Here is a 21853-nt window from a genome sequence, read left to right on the forward strand (position 1 = left end):
ACAAAATGAGTTAGTAATGTCATATTATACTTTTCTATTATTTCTTTACATAATACTTTATATCCAAAGTAATCCCTTGCTATCAATCACCTTTGGGAATGAATGTGATTTAAGGAAAGCCTTATAATTATGCCAGAATTGAGAGTGATACGAGTGATAAAGTTAATTGATGACAAGAATGATTTAATAGAAGTATGGTAAATATATTAGGGAGATAAGAAAATAACGAAAATGAAAAAAAAAACCCCATCGCAAAAAAGAGAGAAAAATCTACATCCCGGTTACCTCCACAATATTTGAAGTGGAATTTTTTAGTATTTAAAACTATATAAAATAATAATTTGTTTACTACAGCTATGAAAAATGGTACAGTAATAATGCCATTATAAAAACAAATGTAAGAGAAAGAAAAATAGAGAAAGTTTATACTAGCCAGCGAGAGAATGGATTTTGTTTTAGGAAGAGATTGTTCGACTAATTACTTTTTGTTGAATTAATCGCTACTAGCCTCTACTATCATAATTTTGAAAGAAAAAAATGCTCAGTATATAACGTAAAAAATATGATAAAAATAATGTAATTAATTTCCAAAAAAAATAATGGTAATATATTTAATTTTCTAAATTCTTAATATTTATTAATATACAAAACTAAACATGCCCTTTTAAATAAAAATAATAATTTTAGTAAAAAAAACGTCACCAAAAAATAAAATAAAATAAAATAGCGAAAAATGGATAGAAAAAAGAAAACAATTTATTTTATCCCCCTACACTTGCTATAAGGGAAAAGGGAAAATACAGCATGGTTAGCCTGAGTACATGAGCTCTTTCACCCTTTATGAGGAGCATATAAGTCCATTAGATTTGAACTAAAGAGGTTTCACTGGCTTATCTTTGGATTGACAAAAAAAGTCCTTTACTGATACTTAAAAAAAAACAGACGATGTTAAAACTACTAACCTATATTTAACCCAGGGTATATTTGAGATGTTTTTTAGCAATTGCATAATATTGACGGAGTACCAACTTGAAAATACTCTCAAAGCTCTTTTGGTTAATAAAGTCAACAAGCAGTGTTCTAAAAGGGGATTGGGTTTGAGCTGGCCAAGGTCAAGTACAGACAAATATATGTATTTGTGAGTGCGTCAACGCAACAACTTTGACCCTTAGTACCAAGTCCTCTAACATCACTTTTGGTGGAAAACTGATATAATGTAACCACATTGACTAAGTTATATCTGAAAATAACCCTCACCCTCACATCAAGATTCTTTTGGATCAAACATCGGAACAAACAAGCCCAGGGCTAATATAGGTCAGTTTGTAAGACATACTTAGTATGTTATGACACATGCTTTGCAGCAAATTCTAATAAAACAAGACGTAATACAAAACAACACAATCCGTTCCCATTCTATGGTTTTTGTGATGACGTCATCATTCATTATTTTGGAGCTGCACTTAAGATAGCTGAAACTTCTTCAGCCATGGCTGTCAGAGAGAATTCAAATTGACCCTGAAAATGAAAAGAAGAGTAAAGATTGTGGATACTATGTTTATTCCAGATCCTACAATCTGCGTCGAAATACCTATTGAGAATTTTCGTTTTTTCGAAATTGGAAGTTCGGGAAAGAAAGTCGCTTTTGGACTATTTGTTAAATGTAATTGAATATTTCCATTTGAGAGGGGTTCATATAGACTTCCAGGCTATATTCTGAGCCTTATTGCACCATTTTTAAACTTTTAGATACTCAGATCCTAAGTCCCTAAGTCTTAAGCCCTAAAACTCAGAATTGAAACTTTGTCCTTCCAACCTAAGTTAGAGCGCTTCTAAATCTTTTCAGGTTATAAGATTTCGTGGGAATTTCCCTAATCTATCAAATATTACGACCTTGATGGTACACCTTAATTTCCATTATATGGTAAAGTCAGGATAAAGTAGAGAGCCTTTTCCCTTCATCTCATTACATTCTTATACCAATTTTTTTCCTTAGAAAATCATCGTGAGAAAAAAATATCAGGTTTCCTTTAAAAAATGTCCTTGAGAGATAGTTATGAAAAATCAATAGGTATAAAATTGGTAGTATGTAGTAGATTATAGCATGTTGGCTTTAGTTCGACAGAAAAGGGTAGAATAATCTTTCAGGCATACTCACCTTTGTTTTAACCATGTCCGGTCGTTGATCACGGAGATGTTCTAATGTGGCAGCAATGTCAATTTCTTTGGCACCTTTCACCATTTTGTTCAACACCATGTCTAGCAAAATGTATGTGCCTGTACGACCAACGCCATTGTTGCAGTGTACAATGATTGGACATGCTTGACCTCGGTAGCATTTGTTCACTTTCCTGGAAATTGTTAAAAAGCAAAATAGATGAATCAAGTGTGACAAACAAAAGCCTTTGTATCTACTCTCAAAAAAGCAAAATTTTACAACCATTTTTATCGTTAAGGTAACGAGGAATTGAGAAAAATAATTTTGAACAAAAATGGCTTTCAAGTACTGCTGTTATAGATAAATGTTTGTGAAATCTTAGTTTGAATAAAAATGACAGACAGATCATTTTACAAAGAAAATACAAGAAGTTAGCTAAAATACCTTCTGAATTCAAGCAGTGGTTTGGCAGAATCTGGTATGCTAAGATCTGGCCATGTCAAGTAATGGAACTGTGTTATGGTCCTTGTTTCTCCAGTCTGGTAAAAAAAGGAACAACAAAAATAAAGTAAAGCATTAAAAATTTAAAGAGACGCAAAATTAAAAAGGAAAACAAAAAATATTGCTACCGTGTCACAGTAGCGAGCTGCAACTATACATACCTGTAGATTTTTGAGGTACAAACTTCGCACGAGATAGTCATCGCACCAAATGTGTTCTGATATCAGATGAACCTAATTCGACAAAAAGAAAGAAATTTTATAAAATCTTGGAGAATATCTTGAAATCAATGGCTTACTACTAAACATAGTATACAGTATATAGTATACTCACTTATTAGAAGTTATTCTCTAATCCCAGTCATGGAAAAAGCCTCAGAAAGTACTTTGTTTAAATTAAACTTATCTGTAATTTGATTAAATGAGAATCTCATTTGTGGTTCGAATCGGCGTGAATAGCACCAGCGTCATTGTATTGAAAAACTGAAATTGAGCTTTCAATGAAAATAGGAAACAGATAATCTTACTTCGTAGATGTGAAAAATTTCGCTTCCATTCTCAGGCCAGTATCGATGACATTGAGGCTGAAAAATAAAATGATAAAAATTACTAGACTTGCATTTTTCAGTGTTCACAGAGAAATTAGCTCACCCTCTCCAAATTCTAACTGAATTCTAACTTTGGGACGGAAGAACTTCATAAGTTAAAATCGTGAATACAAGAGATTAAAATAAAGGTATATGAAATCACGTGTGCCTGATATAAAATGTGTGCCTGATATGAAACAGACATCTAGTCTCCTGTCAATCGGTGATAAAATGTCAACTTACTAATCCCATATCAGACAATTTTGTTAAGTTGACAATCACAACAACTCCTTGTTCCCAAATCATCTGGAGAAAAGAAAGGTGTTAAAAGGTGTTATTGAAGCAACAGAGAAATAATAACCCCATTCAAATAGAAAATTTGAAGAAAATGTCCTGTACGACCCTTCTCACTTTATAACGCTACGAAAAGGGCGTATTGTTATCTGGCTCTTTGGCCAACAGTTTAACAGAAAAAAAAGTCATCCGAATCAGATCCTTTAGCCACCCTCTTCATGACTATCTAAACTGGGCAGAATGGTAAGAAGTCTCCCTTAGATTTCTCCACACGACAGATTCACGAAAGTATTCTTGTTCAGTTTTTACCTGCCAAAAATCAGCGACAGTGTTATCAAGAGGTCCTTGTGTGGCAATGTAGTCTGGGTGGTTGGGATCCACGTCCGTCTGAAAGAAAGGTAAATATTATAACACTGATTCATTGATAAATTATTAAATGTATAGACTGCATTAATCAGCAAAAATAAAACAGGGTTTTTCGACTCCAACGAGCTTCCTTCTAATTCTAACTTTCGATACAATAAACGTGTGTTAAAAAATGATTTTATGTCTGAAACCAGGAGTCTTCGAGGTTTCTTTACATCAAAAATGAAGTTACTAGCATCAAAGGATAAAAAGTTATTATTTTTCTTACAGTTTCAAAAATTTTTGGTAACAATTTTGCTCAAAAATCAATACCATGAATTATCTTTTCAATTGTATAATTATCAAATTAGCAAAACAAGAACTAAATAGAGATCTGACTCGTTATTCCCAAGATGATTACTTACAATATAGTTAGCATTGATGTAGTCACAATGGAACACGTTCAAAACTTCACGCAGCTTAACTCTTGTTCGATCGTCTACGAGGAAAATTCGGTATATATTATGTTATTTTGATCGCTAGTTTTTTACTGAGCAGTGACAATTTTGTTTTTTTAAGCTTATGCCATATAGTTCAGATTATTTTAAATACATAATAGTTTGTGTTTTTGTGGTTCAAGAAAGTGATTAAAATTTAGAATGTATGAGAGTATTTTTAATCACGGAATGACTAATTGGGGTTGGTAAAGGCCTCCGGAAGCGCTGTCAGTGCCTTTATATGAACTCGTTATCTTACATGGCAGAACATTACGGTATCTGTTTTTTGTCGTGTTTTTAGAATCACTTCCAACCGTCGTCTCTGCGTCGTCCGCTTTATAACTGCAAAGTGCCTAAGACGAATAAAAAAGTTAACGAGTAAAGATATGAAAATGGTCATAAAAATTCATAAGGCTTTTAATATACAATACTCATTCGAGTTACAATTTCAAATTTGGCTGCACGCATGGCTCTGATATGTTTTGATTTACTGTAGTAGGGGATGCGTTTTGCGTATAAAATTCCTGTACGAGAGTTACGAAACTTGATTAGCTCGATTAGTTAGTTTTAATGGGAGAGATTTTTAAATTTGAATTAAAAATTTTAATGGCTAGAGGTATTGCAATGGGCTCTTCCAAATTTTTGTCCGGGGGTAAAGTTCCAAAATACGTTATATCCTCCACCCCTCATATTCAATTTTTTTCCTGGAAAAGCCCAATCATTGGATTTCTGAACCTTTTAAAAGAAATTGAAATCAGTCTCGGATGGGAATTTTATACACGATACGCATCAAATCAATGATTATTGTAAGTCATGAAAAAAGTTTGGCTTTCTGAAAGTCATCTTTTTACCTCCCATTCTTTGTTCAAGCGATTTTCGTTACGTAGATGGTCCTCCATGTAGTCCTGAAACGAAAAAGTGAACGGTATAAATTATGCATAAAGTGAATATTGTCTGTGTAATAAGAGCACTTGTAGTACAATACTTTAATTGATGAGATTTGCTCAAAATCTAAAATTAAGCCGGCTGACCTAGGTCAGGGCTACTTAGACTACACAATATATTGACGAACAATATTCGACAATATGGTTTGCGGACCGTAATGTACGAAGTAAACAACTGGTACTCTATTATAAAAAGGAATTTTCTTTCTGTAAACAATCCCCCTTTATTGTTGGAATATTGCAAATGGAGCTGACAATATATTGCGGACACCTTTTCAATATATTGTCGACATTCAGCAATATATCATCAATATATTGCCTGGCAATATATTGTGTAGTGTATGTAGCCCTTTACAGGTTTGCCAAGTTCATAATTTCAGACTTTTAGTCTAAAAAGCCATGTTTTTCTAGATTTTTTTATAGATATTTTGACAAAAAACCCAATATTTTCCAGGACTTCCTAATGGATAAAATTTCAGGTTTTCAGTTTTTCCTTAATGTCATTTGAAATTGATGAATAGAACAGACTGAGAAATTTCAGAATGAACATGACTTAAAGATTTGGTTGCGAGTCAAGCGAGAATTTCAAATACCAGGATAAAAGTTTTCTATTTCCGGAAAGTTTACTAGGTTTCATTCAGGACTATTTTCTCCAGACATGTATGCCAATTCCAGACATTTCTGGCAGACGTAGCAACCCTGTAGGCCTATTGTGTTAAGATTGATCGATTCTTTGAATTGCCTTATACTAAATTTAAGTTAAGATTCATAGCATTTGAGTTTACGTTTAAGTAGTCTTGGGTCTAAAGAACAAATCCTCCATAATTGATACACGTTTTTTTTAATGAGAATATCCAAAATTTTTGAAGCCTTCGGATGTTCTTAACTTTTTTTAGTTTTAAAGCCTAAAAATGTTCTTAACATGTTCTTATATTGACCATTTTGTGAGTATTTTTGCCCATTTTCCTATGAAATTCGATGTTCTATAGTCTGTAAAGCCTAAAAATATTCTTAACATTTTGGCCATCGAAGCCTTATGTTCTTATATAGTTTGTTCTTATAAAAAAAACGTGTAGCACATTTTCAACAAGGACAAACTTACCAGGATCACATGACCAGTACCAATGTCCATATTGTATGGAAACTGTTCATCATACCAATTATGTCTCATCGTGTTCGATTTGTCCTGCTCGTTATCCTCGTCTTCGTCGTCACTCCGCGCGTTCGCTACGGACATCTGAGTCCGACACAACTCCTAATATGTGAGAGGTTAAAAAGAGGCTAATTCAAACACAAAATGTGTGGATTCTACGAAATCCAAAAAGTATAGAAAAAGGCATCAAATTAAAAAGAAATTCTCAGATTTTGAATAGAAATGACAATTAAACCCTCGATGAAAAAGGCATTACTTTGAGTCCTTTTCTTTGATCATTATATATTTTGGTCATGCTTTTTCAATATTTTAAAGATTTTTGTCGTTCTTCAAAGATAAGCTGGCCTAATTCCTTGCCTTTTTGAGAAAGTGAAACAAGATCTAAGTAAGCAGTACTGAAGACACATAAAAATGAGACGAACATGAAAGAGGAAATATTAAAGAAAATATCAATCTGAGAGTTTCTTCTGCAAATTTAGAACACTGCATACAAACTTTTCTTTGGCTTATAACAAATTATATAATGTACAATTCCAAAGTGCAGTTTATACTAAGTGGAAATAGTGTCGCTATGGAAACTAAATAAGTGGCAAAATTAACATTAATTCTTCTAACAATATGTTGTTCTACTTCTATACAAATCTAATTTGGCAAACATAATTATCCTGGGTAATTGGTTATGAGAACTTTAAAAAACATAATTGCTGAGTGAACTCGAATACTGTTTGGTAGAAGAAACAATGTAATTCACAAACGGCCAAAAATGTCTATCGGTCTTGGGAAATCATATCTTCTAATAAATCAAAACAGTCTCTCGGTCTAAAGGCCTGTAGAATTAGAACGCCATGATATTTAACTTTTTTTAAATACACCTTTTCAACTGTAGTCGCGTGGTCAAGCGCGTGCCACTTTATTATTTAATTACCCCTCCCTTGAACTCAATCCAATCCTTTTTTACACTTTTTTTCTATTGTCTTTAGGTGCGAAAAAAAGACTGGGACGGTTTTAGGGTGGTAAAACGGACAAAAAAATGCCCGCGTGGTAATTGGCGGCTACAGTCGAAAAGGTATTGTTTAGCTAGATTTTTTTCAAGTATGAAGCAGAATATTAGCCCAACGCCTTCTGCTAGTCTTATGAATAAGGAAACAAGCTGAAAACGTAAGAAAATATATGAAATGTTTCTCAACGTTTGTCTTACCTGATAGTCCTGGACAGCTTCTTGTTTTTTGAAAGCGAATAACCCGTCTTCTTTATTTCGCCTGTAACAGAAGAAAGTGGAATAAAATCAAACATAGTTTACATTACAAAAAATGTCGGCACCTTTCAACATTCTAATAATAAAATAATGAAAAACCTTGCACAGAAAAACATACAAATATAAATTTTCCATGAAACAAACAGACAACTAGTTTTAGTTCTACAAAAGATAACATCATACTGTAGAAAAGCATACACTTGTTATGAAGCATGATATTAATTGAACATAACTGATCAAAACATGCTTTTTCCCTTGTGTGCAACGTTTTAATAAAAAGAGCTTAACAAATAAACTGCATCACATAATACGTATCTGATTTCATTAACTTGCAAAATATATAAAGCTCTTTTTATACTTGGGGAGACCTATCTATGCAAGATTAACATCTAAATAACGTCTTTGAGTAAAAAGGGGGTTCTAACTTATGTTTTAAGTACACGTTTATAATAGAAATTGTACTCCGAGATCTTGTTATTTAGAAAATACTAGGAAGTGATAAATATCTATTAAGTTTCATATCATTATCATTCTGAGCTCTTATCTTTTGGAAAACTCACCATTTCCCTAGTAGGTTTTTTATTCCATCGATATATTTTTTCTTTTCTTTTTTAGTCCTTTTTTTCAAAGTTCACTTATATCCTGACATCTTGTTAATTGTTTTTGTTACTAAAAAGACATTTTTGTTTTTCACTTTTAATCTGTGGGTGGTCATCCGTTCCTCGCCTTCATCTTTCACGTTAAAATACTTTATATATTTTCGATATTCTAGTATAACATAATGTTCGATATATTCCCTAAATGAGAATACAACTTGCCTGAGGAGGGGGGTCTAAAAGTTAAGTGGCTACTAGTACTTGATTTACTGAAGTAAGGGTCACATAAATTTTCAAGAACATCTGGGGGTTTTCTGGGGTCACTTAAAACTACTGTGTCTAACAGTAAGCCATGATTAACTAGCCTGGATGGATTCCATCATCACAAGTCCAGGGCCTGCGTCACCGGGGGGGCTGGGGGCCATGGCTTCTCCACTTTTTTGCAAAGTAGAAATTTTTGCTTGTGCCTCCTCTATAGACTTTATCATTGCCCCCACTTTCAAAATTTCATGGCGTGGACCCGAAATCTCACTTTCAAGTACTACGTCGGACTTAAGGAATATAACCTATTCACAACAACTTCCCAAAGTTTCAGGTCATAAAAAGAAGAAGAAGGTTAAAAATTTTAGTTATAAAGATGCTTACCTAGACAGAAATTGGTCTCCGCCCGTTTGCGCCCGTATTTCCGCCCAGAGATAAAACAGCTATAATTCTGCTTCTAGCGCTTCAAGCTGCTTGAAATTTTTTACGGGACGTCTTAAAGTCGCAAAGATTCTTTATGCTAAGTTCAAAAGTCGCTTACGCGTACCGCGATCGAGTTATAAACATTGTAAATATTCACCGCCCTTGAAATCATTTGAGAGGTGGGTTGACTGAGAGTAACCTCTGTGCTTTATGTGTTTCTATGTGTTTATTTCCTGTTTTGAGTGGCATTTTAAAGCTCATTTTTACTTAAAAGAGGTCTTTAATACTCCAAGGAACCATGCTTCTCAATATTATATGAGATTTATTCTGAATTGAGTTTATAATAACCTCCAAAGATAAGCACAAGGTACGTAAATAATTTTCTTTGTTTTTTGTATTTTCATCACCATCATTCTTATGAGATTATTTTAAACACCCATTTATAGTGAGTAAGCATGTATGAGATATGTTTGCATATGTATTTGAAGTTTGATGAGGATGATTTGCTACGATTTTGGATCATTTTGGTTCATTTCGGTTCATTCGGTTCATTTCGAAAAACTGTTTAAAAGTGAAAGTGAAAGTACAAAATTATATGTGGACGTAGCTTACACAAAACACTGGGAATTTCAAGGCAGCATTTGGACAAATACAGTGACTTTTTGGTCTTTTTTCTCTTGGATAGATTCAAATCATTATTGAAGTGAACAAAGCAAAAATTTTTGCTCCTTGTACCCTTTTAAACTGTTTTGCGGAATTCTTGCGCAACTGCAGGCTATTTTGAGGATGCACCTCAGATTGCTAAATCGGCCAAAATGTCCCAGTTGAGTCAGTTTAACCAAATTATCTATTGAAATGATTTAAAGTATTTGTAAATCAACTAAAATAGCAAAAGAAACTACGTATAAAGCTATTTTCCTTATTGGAACAGTGATTTCTAAACTTTACCGCATGTTTCTCAAATGTCGAATTTGGTGAAAATTGGCGGTGTGCGACATTTTTTCTCAAGATAGGTTGGGAGTTAAAAGTTGAAACTTGGCAGGATTGCTCCTTGGATGAAAGTCTATGAAATGGATGAAAAATTTTTTCCCTTAGCAACCGTTGCCATGGTAACTAGGGAAAACATGATTTTCTAGTTTCCATAGCAACCGTTGCTATGCAGAAAAAAATTTTTCATTCATTTCATAGAGTTTCATCCAAGTAACAATCCTGCCAAGTTTCAACTTCTAATTCTAAAGCTAACTTGAGAAAAAATGTCGCAAAGTTTCTATTTTTCCGGGTTGCCGGGGCCGTAGCCCCTAGCAACGGGGTGCCATTTTGAAAAAAATTGTCGGAATTTTTTATTTACAGTATATACTATCAATTTGAACCAAAAAAACTTTAAATAACTTTGCAGAACAGTGTGTTTCAAAAAGGGTCTCTAAGGGTCGATGACCTCCTTAAAGACCTTGAACAATAATCTAAAGCATGAGCTTGTGAAAAAATTGTCCTTTATTTTTTGAAGAATGCTGTCAATAGTATTCTTTCTTACTTGAACTAGCGTTGAGAAATTAGTTTGTTTTGCTCACTTTTTGATCATGTGATTAAATCTTAAAACCAATCCCAAGAGGAATATTTGGTAACGTGATTTTAAAATGAGAAAAATCGATTTCTATCTTTTGATAATAAGAAAGGAAAAAGTTGTTTTTTATAAGGACTATGTTGTAAGTGAGGTAAAACAAGTCAATTGTAACCAATCATTTGGTGGGTATTTCATTTAATGTCAGAGGACGTTGAAGTGATGAATATCATGAATTACAACCTATCATAGCTAACCTTTTGATCAAACAAACAGCAACAGCCGCAACCACCAATGCAAGTGTACAGGTACCAACAACTGCAGCAAAGATGGTGATATGACCTTTCAACACTGACCGCTCTGTCTCCTCAAGAACTGATGGTTCACTTCCACTTGAGTTCTGAGAAAACAATAATATTTCTTGATAAGGGGCATGTTTAAGTTAAGACACAAACACATACTGGAGTAGTATGTTTTATAGCTTTATAATCTTAAATAGCAATCTTAAATTATCAGGAGTAAACAGAAATATTACTGCCAGAGACAGCAATTTTTTGGGGATAATAAAACCTGTGTTTTGGGCTGAAGTAACTTCAATCAAGTTACTGTGAAAAATAATCTCCAAGAGGGTTATAAGCTTTGCAAAAAAGAAGGACAAAAAATTTACCTTATTTGGTGTAGTGGATGCCCTGACAATCCGAAGACCACTTTGGTCTTCTACATCTTTCACAAATTTATTATCTATGATAAAACAATCATATTAAAAATCATGCATTTATTGCTCAACTAGTCCCAAAACTTAAATATCTGTTTATCATAATCGAAAACCTGCAAGATCTGTGGTATTTAAAAACTTTCATTAAAGGGAACTTGCAGACCATGTAAAATTTGACGAAATATTTAAACTGCATTACAGATAGAATGGTAGATTAAGTCCGAAAGTGGGAATACTGAAAACTATTTCCATATAAAAATATTAGAGCTCAAAGGGAGGAAGGGTTACTTAAGCTCCTTTGCCTCCAGAATCAAGAATCTTAAAAGTTCTTAAGAATAGAATAGCCAAATATAATGACTGAACAGAAACAACTATTTATTTACCACTATTTAATTTGGTTGCAACAGAATCAGCTGAAAGTTCTCTGGATACCAATTGATAGGTGACTTTGTTATCATTGATGCTAAAATTGTCAAATACACCAAACAATAATTTGAAACGTTGTTCCCAAACAGATGGAATTGGAAAGTTAAAGGTTTTGAATTCATCTTTTCCCAAACCATCTGACAGACAAGCAGCTTTCTAAGATTTGAGAAAGCTGTCTCAGTTACATGATCATATAAGCAAAAAGGCAAAGGCTTTTGAATTTAAATTTCAAAAATAGTTATTTCTACTTAATAATAACGTCTACCCTCCATATGATTATTTTGTTCGACTATATTTTCTCTAAAAATCTGAAATACAATATCAAACCAGATTTCCACAATTTTGAAATGTTTTTTAGCAATTCATATCAGATTTTTAGAAGCTATACTCAGAAGATAACTTTGAAAAAGAATAAGAGATTTTTTCAAGATTTTCTTTTTTCTATTGAAATTTTAAACACTCATTCATTTTGAATGAAAACGAGATGAAGAAGGAAAAATATTGAAGATGTTGTTAGTTAGTAAAAGACTAAATAAAGGAAGTAAGAAATGAAAGAAAAGAGAAAGAAAATTCAATCTCAATATTCTTTAATTCTGATTTTTTTCCATTTCCTACTAAGACACAGTGCAAAAAAAAGCTTTTTTTTTCAAGTGTTTACTTTTAATGAAGAAAACATGCAAGGGAAATCTTTTTTTGTATTTGAGTGTAAACATTTTATGATTTAGACGGTTGTGGTTTTACTTTTGTCTAAAAAAATGATGAAGGAGATATAAATTTGTTAACACTTTCCAATTTCATAGGGAAAAAATAGAAAGTCTAAGTGGAAGAAAATTCCTTTACTAGACCAAGGAAAGTATCCAACATTAGTTTGAAAGCAATACATCCATGCACATACCAAGAATTCATGGTATGCACCATTGCAATGTCTTTGACGGACTGAAAAGCTGAGATTGGTTAAAAGTGACGTATTGACTGATTTTACGTCACTTACAACCAATCAACTATTGAATTCGTGATGTGATGTCAAAAGACATTGCAATGGTGCATATCTATCATGAATATGGTTAATGTTGATTACAAATGCAGGGTTCCAGACAAAAAACAACACTTACTGTTGCAATGAGAATGTACTATCCGAGTCAGCAAATGATCGTTTTAAGATGTCTGCCAATGTTCCAGCTTCCTCTTTCTTTGCTCTATACAAGTAATAATAATACAATCATTGATGCATAGTTCTAAATGTGACTTTATAGAAAAGTATAAGAGCCAGAGATAAATTTCATAATTTTTCTAATAAATAGTACTTTGAGGTATATAAAATAATATTGAGACCCAAATTGAGAATTGATATAACAATATCCATCAGGGATATTTCTAAGCACTTTGAGCAGAGGCCGAAGAAAATATCTAGAAAATATCTTTTATATTTTGGACTGAGTTTAATAAAAAACTCATCTTAGATTGAGTATCTTGGCCGGTATACGGACATAAAAACGTGCTTAGAAAAAGCCCTGTCCATGTAGAGTTTTGATCGTGAGAAAAATTGAAAGTGTTCTGAGATAAACCTCCTCTGAATCTTGAATGAGAAACAAACTAAAAGCAGCACTTGTAAAATCCATACTAGCTTCAAAATATAAAAAAATATCAAAATTTATTTGAAAAAGCATTATATGAAAAACTTACTGATTGGCTAATTCTATAACCAACTGTTGAGTTGACTTGTCTTCTGAAGTAAGAAATACAACATTTAAAGTCTGTCCAAATATAATTGGCAGTGGAAACAAGAATGCCTGTAACTTTTGATAGTCAAATATAATTATAGAATTTTTTTTTGCTTGTTTTAGAGAATCAAGAGCGCTATATTTGAATGTATTTTTGGTTGAAAAATTCGCGACTTTTAGCGGTTAAATTTGCGAATGTAAAAATTGTGCTTTTTTTCTACTCATGCTATAACTTTCATTTTTACACCAGTGGTAAATCAGCCTTAGGTAAAGAAGGTTGTCAAATTTCAAAGCAAACAGAAAAGTCCTTCGGAAGATATGGGACCCGAAATACCCCTTGGTAGCACTTTTCTGTGAAATATCAAATCTCCAACATATTACTAAAAACGGGGGTTATGTTTTTATTTTTGAACAGTGCAATTAAAAGTTGGAAAATGTTAAGTGTTGGTGCATTGATATTATTGGTATCGTTGGCTGCGTTTAGACCAACTGGTATTTGTAATTTGGCATTTGCTCACGAGGGAGTCGATTGTAATAGCTTTTCCATTGTATTTTCTGTCATGGCATTTAAGGAATCGTCTTTTTAGAGTCATTACTGAAAAGGTGATTCCCTCAAGTTCACCTTTAACAGATCAAACAATGAAAAGCATGGAATTTCTCAAAAACTGCAGTCATTAAGACTGAAACTTTTTGCCGTAGGGCTAGCCTATGGCAAATCTTGCAAATTTTACAATCTATAGAAAGAACTGAATAAAAAACGTGCAAATACTTTAAAAAATCAAAAATGTCATTTTTTCTCTTTGTTTTGGTTCCTTTGTTTGATTTGAAATGCAAGAAAAGGGGATTCCTTTGCTTAAAATGGCATTTCAAATGCCAACGAAATGCCAACACGATGGCATCATTAGGCATTTGACAAACCGAACAATTGCGCGGAACAATAGAATTCAAAAGAATACTGCAAGTGATTACAAATGCCAGGCTGGTCTAAACGCAGCCATTGATTATTTCGAAACGAAGTGAAATCACAGTATAATTGTTTTTATTGAAAAGATAAGCATGAACTTATATTGCCTTTGTTATTTTTAAGTCATTAAAGAACTTTGCTAATTCCCAAAACACTAAACACAGCTTGGTTATGAGGTCATTAAAGAGATCGTAAAATGTGTTATGATCGAAAAACTGTTTTATCAATATTATCACTACCCCCGTTTTTAGTAATAAATTGGAGATTTGATATTTCACTGAAAAGTGCTACCAAGGGGTATTTCGGGTCCCATATCTTCCGAAGGACTTTTCTGTTTGCCTTGAAATTTAACAAACTTCTTAACCTAAGGTTGAACTACCACTGGTGTAAAAATGAAAGGTATAGCATGAGTAGAAAAAAAGCTCAATTTTTGCAATCGCAAATTTAACCGCTAAAAATCGCGAATTTTTCAACCATAAATACATTCAAATAAAGCGCTTTTGATTCTCTAAAACAAGCTAAAAAAAATTTCTGAATTGTATTTGGTTATTAAAAGTTACAGACATTCTTGTTTCCACTGCCAATTATATCTGGACAGACTTTAGTGACCTTATTACAGAGCCCGAAACCATAACCCAAATTAAATTATTAGCAGTGAAACCTCAACACATCAAGAGTTTAGATTTAATAAATCTGAAAGGTTTCTTGACATGCTTTGATATACTTGAGGAAAACAGTCAAAAATTAACATCACTTACAGGTAAATTCTTTAGCCTCTATTTAAGCAAAAATAATGCCAGTAAGTTATTCTTGGGTACTTTGACAAAAGTGTTTTAGTTAAGTAGTAATTCAAACTGAAGAGTGGAATTGATGTTAGCCTTTTTCATTTATAATTCCTACGAACAAAAAACCTGCAGCCTGGAATTGGACAAACCTGTTGACTTTTTGTCTAGTTGAGTATAAACAGGAACAGCTACTTCTTCTCTTCCAGGTGCTTTCGATGTTTTCTTTGTTTCTATTACTTCTTTCTTTGAATCTTTCTTTTTGTCTTCGTTATTATGGGTATCTATGGATTTGTGTTGGTTTGTACTGACTGTATCTTTTTTATCAGTTTTTCCAACTTGTTGATCTTGATTAGAGTGTGTTTTAATGCTATCTTTAAGCAATTTTATTGCTTTTTGAAGAGTCTGAACTCTAACTGAAGAGTCTGAATCAGTGTTCTCAGTGTTGGTTTGATAATATGTATCTTGATTTGATATCAATCCATCAACTTTGTGTTTCAATGAATACAAGCTTTCTTTAAGTGAATGTTTCTTGTATAAGTCATAAACACGCAGTACTTCTTTTCTTTTTTGTTCAGTTTCCTGGTCTATGGTATCGGTGCCTCTTTTCAAATTATCTTTACCATTATCACTATTATCAGTAAAATCTCTTGAATAAAGATTTTGGTATTGTGATTCTTTGCGGTGATTAACTTCTGAAGAGTCTCTCAACTGATATGAGGGTACTGTTTGATATGAAGCGTTTTCCTCGTTTTGTGATGGCGAAAATAAACAATCTAAAACAAAATGAACAAGTTATGTCAGCTCATTAGCAGACTTAAAGTAATATTTCGTGGTGAACAAATGTTAATTGCTCCAAATATTTTTTAATCAAATACTGGAGTAAAATTGCAAATCAGGGAAAAGTGATGCCACATGCAAATTATTTTAATTCATTTGAAAAAAACTGAAAAGGACACCAGAGACAAAATTATAAAGCACACTATGATGATTTTGTTCAAGCCCAATACCTCGCTTTAAATGGCAACACCCTCATCAGGGGATTGTGAGTCTTGAAACGACTGCCATTGGCTTAAAAATTCATAAAAATGAAGGAGAAAGGGCGATAAAAAAATAAACAAACCTTGTTGCCCTCTTGTAACATGCTTTTGTAAACACGATAGGAAGAAAACTAAAAGTAGAAAATGCATAATTTTGCATTTACAATAAATAATAATTGTACGGAAATAAATTTCATCAATATTATAGTTTTGATTTCAATTCCTCCAAGAAAATTGAACATTCTACGAAATTCTATAGAAAGGCTATATTATTCTGTTGATATTTTAGTACCAGGGATGCATTGCAGGATAAGAATAGGAATATCAAGAAAAACTAATAAAAGTCATGGGGATTTAAATGAAAAGAATCGGATAGTTTTTTTAATCATATCAACTTTTTTTATTTGGCTGTGCCTAATTAATGGGAAGAAGTCTCAAGCAGGTGTAAAAAACCTTTAAAAGCTAATAAATGCAATTTAAAGCTGATACTTTGGTAAATAATGCAAATTTGTAGTGGAGATTGAAACAAAAAAAATATAGGAAGAGGGTACAATGTGAATATATCATTGTATGAAATAAGATTTCTAGTGTTGATGAAAAGAATTAGCAGGTTGTTTTTTTCTTATTGTTACATTGTTGCAAACACAAAAGAGAAAACAGTTCTTTTGTTTCGAATTTTTCTTTATCACACAATCTCGGCAGGATACAAAAGTGTGAGGAGGAAATTAACTAGTGGTTAGTTTCAAGGAGTGTTTCACAATACTCATAGCTTTGTATAGAAGGTTATATTTGGGACTGCCTTTTTTGTTTCGATGAAACAGTTTTCTTTTTCCCTCTCTCTCTCTATTATTCATGCTATCTTTAGCTTTCATTTTCTTTACAATTTTTATAATGCACCTGTCTAAGCTGATAAAATAAGAGGGATGTTTCAAAAAAATATTGATAATATACGTCATAATGTGTAATTTTTGTATAATAAAACCCTCCACAAAACACACATACCAGAGATAAATGTGGGCAGTATCATTGTTAATTAAAATATAAAGGCATACAGGAAGTTTCATATCAATTACAATCATTGAATGTTCATTTTAATAAAAAAAGATCTTTATCAAATATCAAAATGAGTAGCCAAAGGGAGAGATGGTTTTGTCTGTGGGAGCAATATCAATGAATAGAAACTATTAAGTGGTAAAAAATGTTAATCCTTTTAGGTAAACAAACTATATTACCTTTTTCGTTAGGACAGTTTGGATCCTCTCGGCAAACTGACGTTAAAAGCTTGCAAACCAACACTTTGCAGCCTAAACATAATAACATAATATTCAATATCACAAACAAACAACAAGTTCTACAGTTCCTGGAGCCCCTATCAAACATTCAGTATATCAAAAGGAATTCTGAAAATCTGACCTGTTCAAGATAATTTTCTGAAACCATTGTTTGTCAAGAGAGAAACTGATGTCAAAGTTTAGGGATCTTTTCAAAACTTATGAAGTGTTTGATTGTTTATGTAAATGTGTGAAATCTTTCTTCCGAATTGAGACTTTTTGTATCTTAATTAATACTTTATTTCCACAATACTTTCATATGATTATTGTTATTATTATATGATAGTTGCAATACTAAAATGATTTCCTGTGCTAATAAAATCAGGCATGAATATAGCCTAATTTAAGAAGTATCTATTCTTCTACAATCAGAGTAAAATGATTGGTGTTGTGCTTATCGAAACTCAAATTTAAAAATCAAAATTACAAATTGACTCGATTGATTGACTTTAGGAATTTGATACAGTCGTGTCGCCATCATTCATTATTTATTATTATAACCCTGTAGGCAAAAACAGCCATTGAATAATACCTAATAAACCATTGCTATTATACAATTTTTTCAATTTTTGCTTTTAAAGTTTGATTTTTGTCTCAATTGTTGTTTATCAAAGAAATTTATCATTTTCCTATCATTTTCTTCCACAAATTATTTGAATGACTGATGATGTTGTTCTGTTAAAATCAAAACGTTTAAAATAAAATACTATATCAAAGACAGCTTCTTTTATTTCATTTTTCTCTTAAAGTATATATAAGGAAGGAATGACACATTTTATTCTTAGTATTCATTGGAAGTATACTGTAGTAAAAAATTTTGATTGTTTTCCCGCGCATTTCATAAAATTACATCATTAATGGTAATGCATCCTGAGTTTATTTTGGTCTATAAATTTAAATATCCGCACAATTTGAGACTTCAGTTAAAAAAAAACAACAGGATTGCTGGTGACAACTTGAATTTTGCAACATATGCAGACATAAATTCTAGTCATGCTCAGGACTTTTTGAAGTTCAAAATCAAAACCTTGGGTCATCTACCAGCTAACGACTCTGCTGACGCCTCTGGACACTGAGAATTTCTTTGTTGTGTGTGTCCAGGGATTACATTACTTTTCAGACTTATATACTCCGGCCAGACTGAACATGCATGTACTTAACAGTCTTAATAGACCTAACTCTTCATACAAAAATTACGGGAAACACATATTTGGACTTTGTACCCTATGCTGCACGCAAGTACGTACGCTAAAGTTCTGCAAAAGCGGGACAAATTTAGTTTTTTGAAGTTTGCAAAAAAACGCCACATTGAAGATCTTTCAAATTCAGTATGTGAATAGAGCAGTAAAAAATACAAAAAAATAAAACTTTTCTATTTTTCCTTTTTTTTGGAAAAGTTCTAGGAATGAAAATAAAGGGATAATGATAATTTAATACTATCCACTGATGATCCGTGGCACTATCGTAAAGCTAGAATCGCTTTGCGTACTCTTCGCTTGAGAAAATGATTGACAGATTGAAGTTTTTCACCAGCGCTGGAGTTTGCGGGCGTTCTGCGTTCGGCTCAATCCTCGGACTTCGCTAAAAATGGTTGACATAGCAGCGATAGATCATTTCGATGAAAGTTGTTGGAATGTTTACAAGGCTCTTGACAGAAAATCGTTTGTTTTATTGTCAATGATGACAGTGTCGTTATTAATTTTGTTAGATCTGACATATTGATGTTTGTATAAGTGCACTTTATAGTTTTGATTCCCATTTAAGAATCTTATTCTGGTTTTCATGTTATTAAATCCTGTTTTAGAGCTTTAGAGCTAACCTGCTTAAAGGATTGCGCGGTCACATTGACCTCAATTTCTATCCATTTATTTGCATAAGCCTAAAAAAGCTAACATTGCAAATACCTCAATTTCACTATATTCCTATTCTGTCTGCCTGCATGTGTCTGTGTTCACTTTCCGGCCGCCAGGCTTTGTTTGTCCGGGAATAGAAATATTTGCTTTGATCTCTAGACATTTGCCCCATATTGTAAGTTGGGCTAATATCGACATCCCTCATCTAATTCCGACACCCTTCTTTAGAGACAGGAATAATATGAAAGTTTGAATCACTGATCCAGCCCTGTGAATTCAGACAAAATCATATCGGCACGCAAAATTTTGCCAACCTAGAGGTCATTTTAGGTCGGCAAAGCCGTCCTAAGTAGCTTGTTTAGGTCGGCAAAGACGAACTAACAAATTAAGCTGCTCTATAATTGTGTTAATAAGTTTTATGTTTTATAAAGAGAATGGAATGAGGCTCAATTATCATGATAACACAATTTTAGATTAACCTACTCTTAGGTTCCAAATAAACGGGCCCCCCGCTTGTTAATTTTTCGAAAATTTTCCAACCCCCGGACCTTATTGGGACCCCCCCCGTTTATTAATCTCTAAGAATATTTTCAGCTGTCAAAGAGAAGGCCCCTTATTTTGCTCTAAAAAGCCTGATTTTAGCCTATTTTTACCTTATTTTTGGGTTTCAGAAGTACAATTTCCAACCCCCCGGCAATTAGGTCCCCCCGTTTATTAAAATCTAGAAAATTTCCAACCCCCCCCCCCCCCGTTTATTCGAACCCCCCCCCCCTTTAATTTGGAACCTAAGAGTAACAAATAATATTTTTCCCCTTTAGGTCGGCTTTGCCGACCCAAAACATTTCTTTTGTCTGTACGCCGGACCTAGAGTGTAAATTACGTCGGCAAATAAAAGCCGACTTCAGCTCAAGTTACGTCGGCTTGCAGGTCGGCATTGCCGAATGCCGACCTGGATTCACAGGGCTGCGGATCGAAATAAGGATTATTCCCAGACGGTGTCAATCGAACGAATCGAACGCCGAATCAATCGAACGCAATTGAACGCAATCGAATAATTGCAATTCGATTGTCGAACACAATCGAATCGCAATCGAATATTACCCAGGATTTGCTGTTCGATTGCTTCGATTACATTCGATTGTATTCGATTACGTTCGATTGATTCAATTGTATTAGATTTTATTCGCTTTAGTATGGTACTTAAACGCTCGGCCGCCCACGCTAAGAAGCTCTAATTAACAGAGTGATCCAATTTAATTTAATCGCAATCAAACTCATCGTACATAATCGAAACGAACGAAATCAAAGATTAATCCAATGTAATTGACAATCAATCGAATCAATCGAACATAGTCAACAATCAATCGAACCAATCTAACCTTACTCGAACGCAATTGAATATTACCCAGGAATCGGCCGTTCGATTGAGATTCGATTACGTTCGACAATCGAATTGCAATTATTCGATCGCGTTCAATTACGTTCGATTGGTTCGATTGCGATTTTTGTTCGAAGTTGTTTGATTGACACCGCCTGGTTATTCCTCTCTGACACTACAAAGCAAAGAAGAAAAATATTTTTGACCTTTCTATCAATTTCACCAGACGGTACTAATCGATAAATTCGATTATCGAAGTAATCGATAATGATCGAAGTAATCGAACAAACACTTATCGATTAAAAAACGAATGAGGTCTGCCACAGACCGGACTGCCCGGTGTATTTGTCCGGTGGCCAAAAGTATCTTTTTGCTACATCGGACGCAATAAGTCCGGTGTCAGTCCGGTGTTGCATACAGGGTATTTTGGACGCCGGACATTTATGAAACAAAAAATTAAGAAACACCAGACGCACTGGACTGGTCATGTCCGGTCGTGGAAAAAATCCTTCTCCGACACCGGACATCCGACTTCCTTGAGTCTGGTGTAGAGATTGTCCGGTGGTAAAAAAATTCTCATATTACACCGGACTTTCGTGTGTCCGGTGTTCGTTAAGTCCGGTGCGTCGGCAGGGTCCTATCGAATGTCGAGTACCAAAATTTCAAAATATTGTGAGTATTCGATCACTTTCTTAACAACCAGAAAAAATAACACGCTAAAAATAATTCTGTGATTAAGGAAGACTATAAAAACTTCAAACTGATTAATCATCTTACCATCATTGTCAGCAATTGAACAGTTAACTTCAAATATTGTTAGAAAAGCAAAAAAAAGATGTAAAAGCAACAACATGGATGATGATGTTGATTGGGTTTTGTATCCTGCTTTGAACTTGAAGGAATCAAGGTCATTTATGGTGTTTCTCTGTTATAACCTTAACCTCACAACGTTCATGATCTTTTAAAGTACCAATTCACAGTCTTTTTTGGTTTCTCATTATTATTTCATTCTTCAAGTTGTGATATGATGATATTTCTTCTCTAAAAATTATTACACTACGCTTGACATCTG

General features: G+C 33.3%; 1 protein-coding gene across 1 annotated transcript; it reads right to left on the reverse strand.

The window, feature by feature from the left end:
• Positions 1-182: 182 nt before the first annotated feature.
• On the reverse strand, positions 183-21853 carry LOC136820086 (receptor-type tyrosine-protein phosphatase N2-like). The gene is made up of 21 exons (XM_067076323.1): positions 21559-21853; positions 17452-17523; positions 16303-16350; positions 15332-15955; positions 13396-13438; positions 12825-12908; positions 11670-11749; positions 11239-11312; positions 10829-10971; positions 7677-7737; positions 6428-6580; positions 5233-5286; positions 4641-4734; positions 4310-4383; positions 3849-3926; positions 3489-3551; positions 3186-3242; positions 2821-2892; positions 2603-2697; positions 2159-2351; positions 183-1518 (listed from the first exon to the last, which is right to left on the reverse strand). The coding sequence occupies exons 1-21, from the start codon at positions 21632-21634 to the stop codon at positions 1447-1449; spliced, it is 2310 nt and encodes a 769-aa protein (XP_066932424.1). The 5' UTR covers positions 21635-21853; the 3' UTR covers positions 183-1446.

This window comes from Clytia hemisphaerica, unplaced genomic scaffold, assembly GCF_902728285.1.
Source record: "Clytia hemisphaerica strain Z4C2 unplaced genomic scaffold, Clytia hemisphaerica genome assembly, whole genome shotgun sequence".
Classification (NCBI taxonomy): Eukaryota; Metazoa; Cnidaria; class Hydrozoa; order Leptothecata; family Clytiidae; genus Clytia; species Clytia hemisphaerica.

Coding starts and splice junctions, on each gene's coding strand:
- LOC136820086 (XM_067076323.1), bottom strand. CDS start 21,634: ATGTTGTTGCTTTTACATCTTTTTTTTGCTTTTCTAACAATATTTGAA. Junction 17,524..21,558: donor TTCAATTGCTGACAATGATG/GTAAGATGATTA, acceptor TATTATGTTTAG/GCTGCAAAGTGTTGGTTTGC. Junction 5,287..6,427: donor GTACTGGTCATGTGATCCTG/GTAAGTTTGTCC, acceptor TTTTCGTTTCAG/GACTACATGGAGGACCATCT.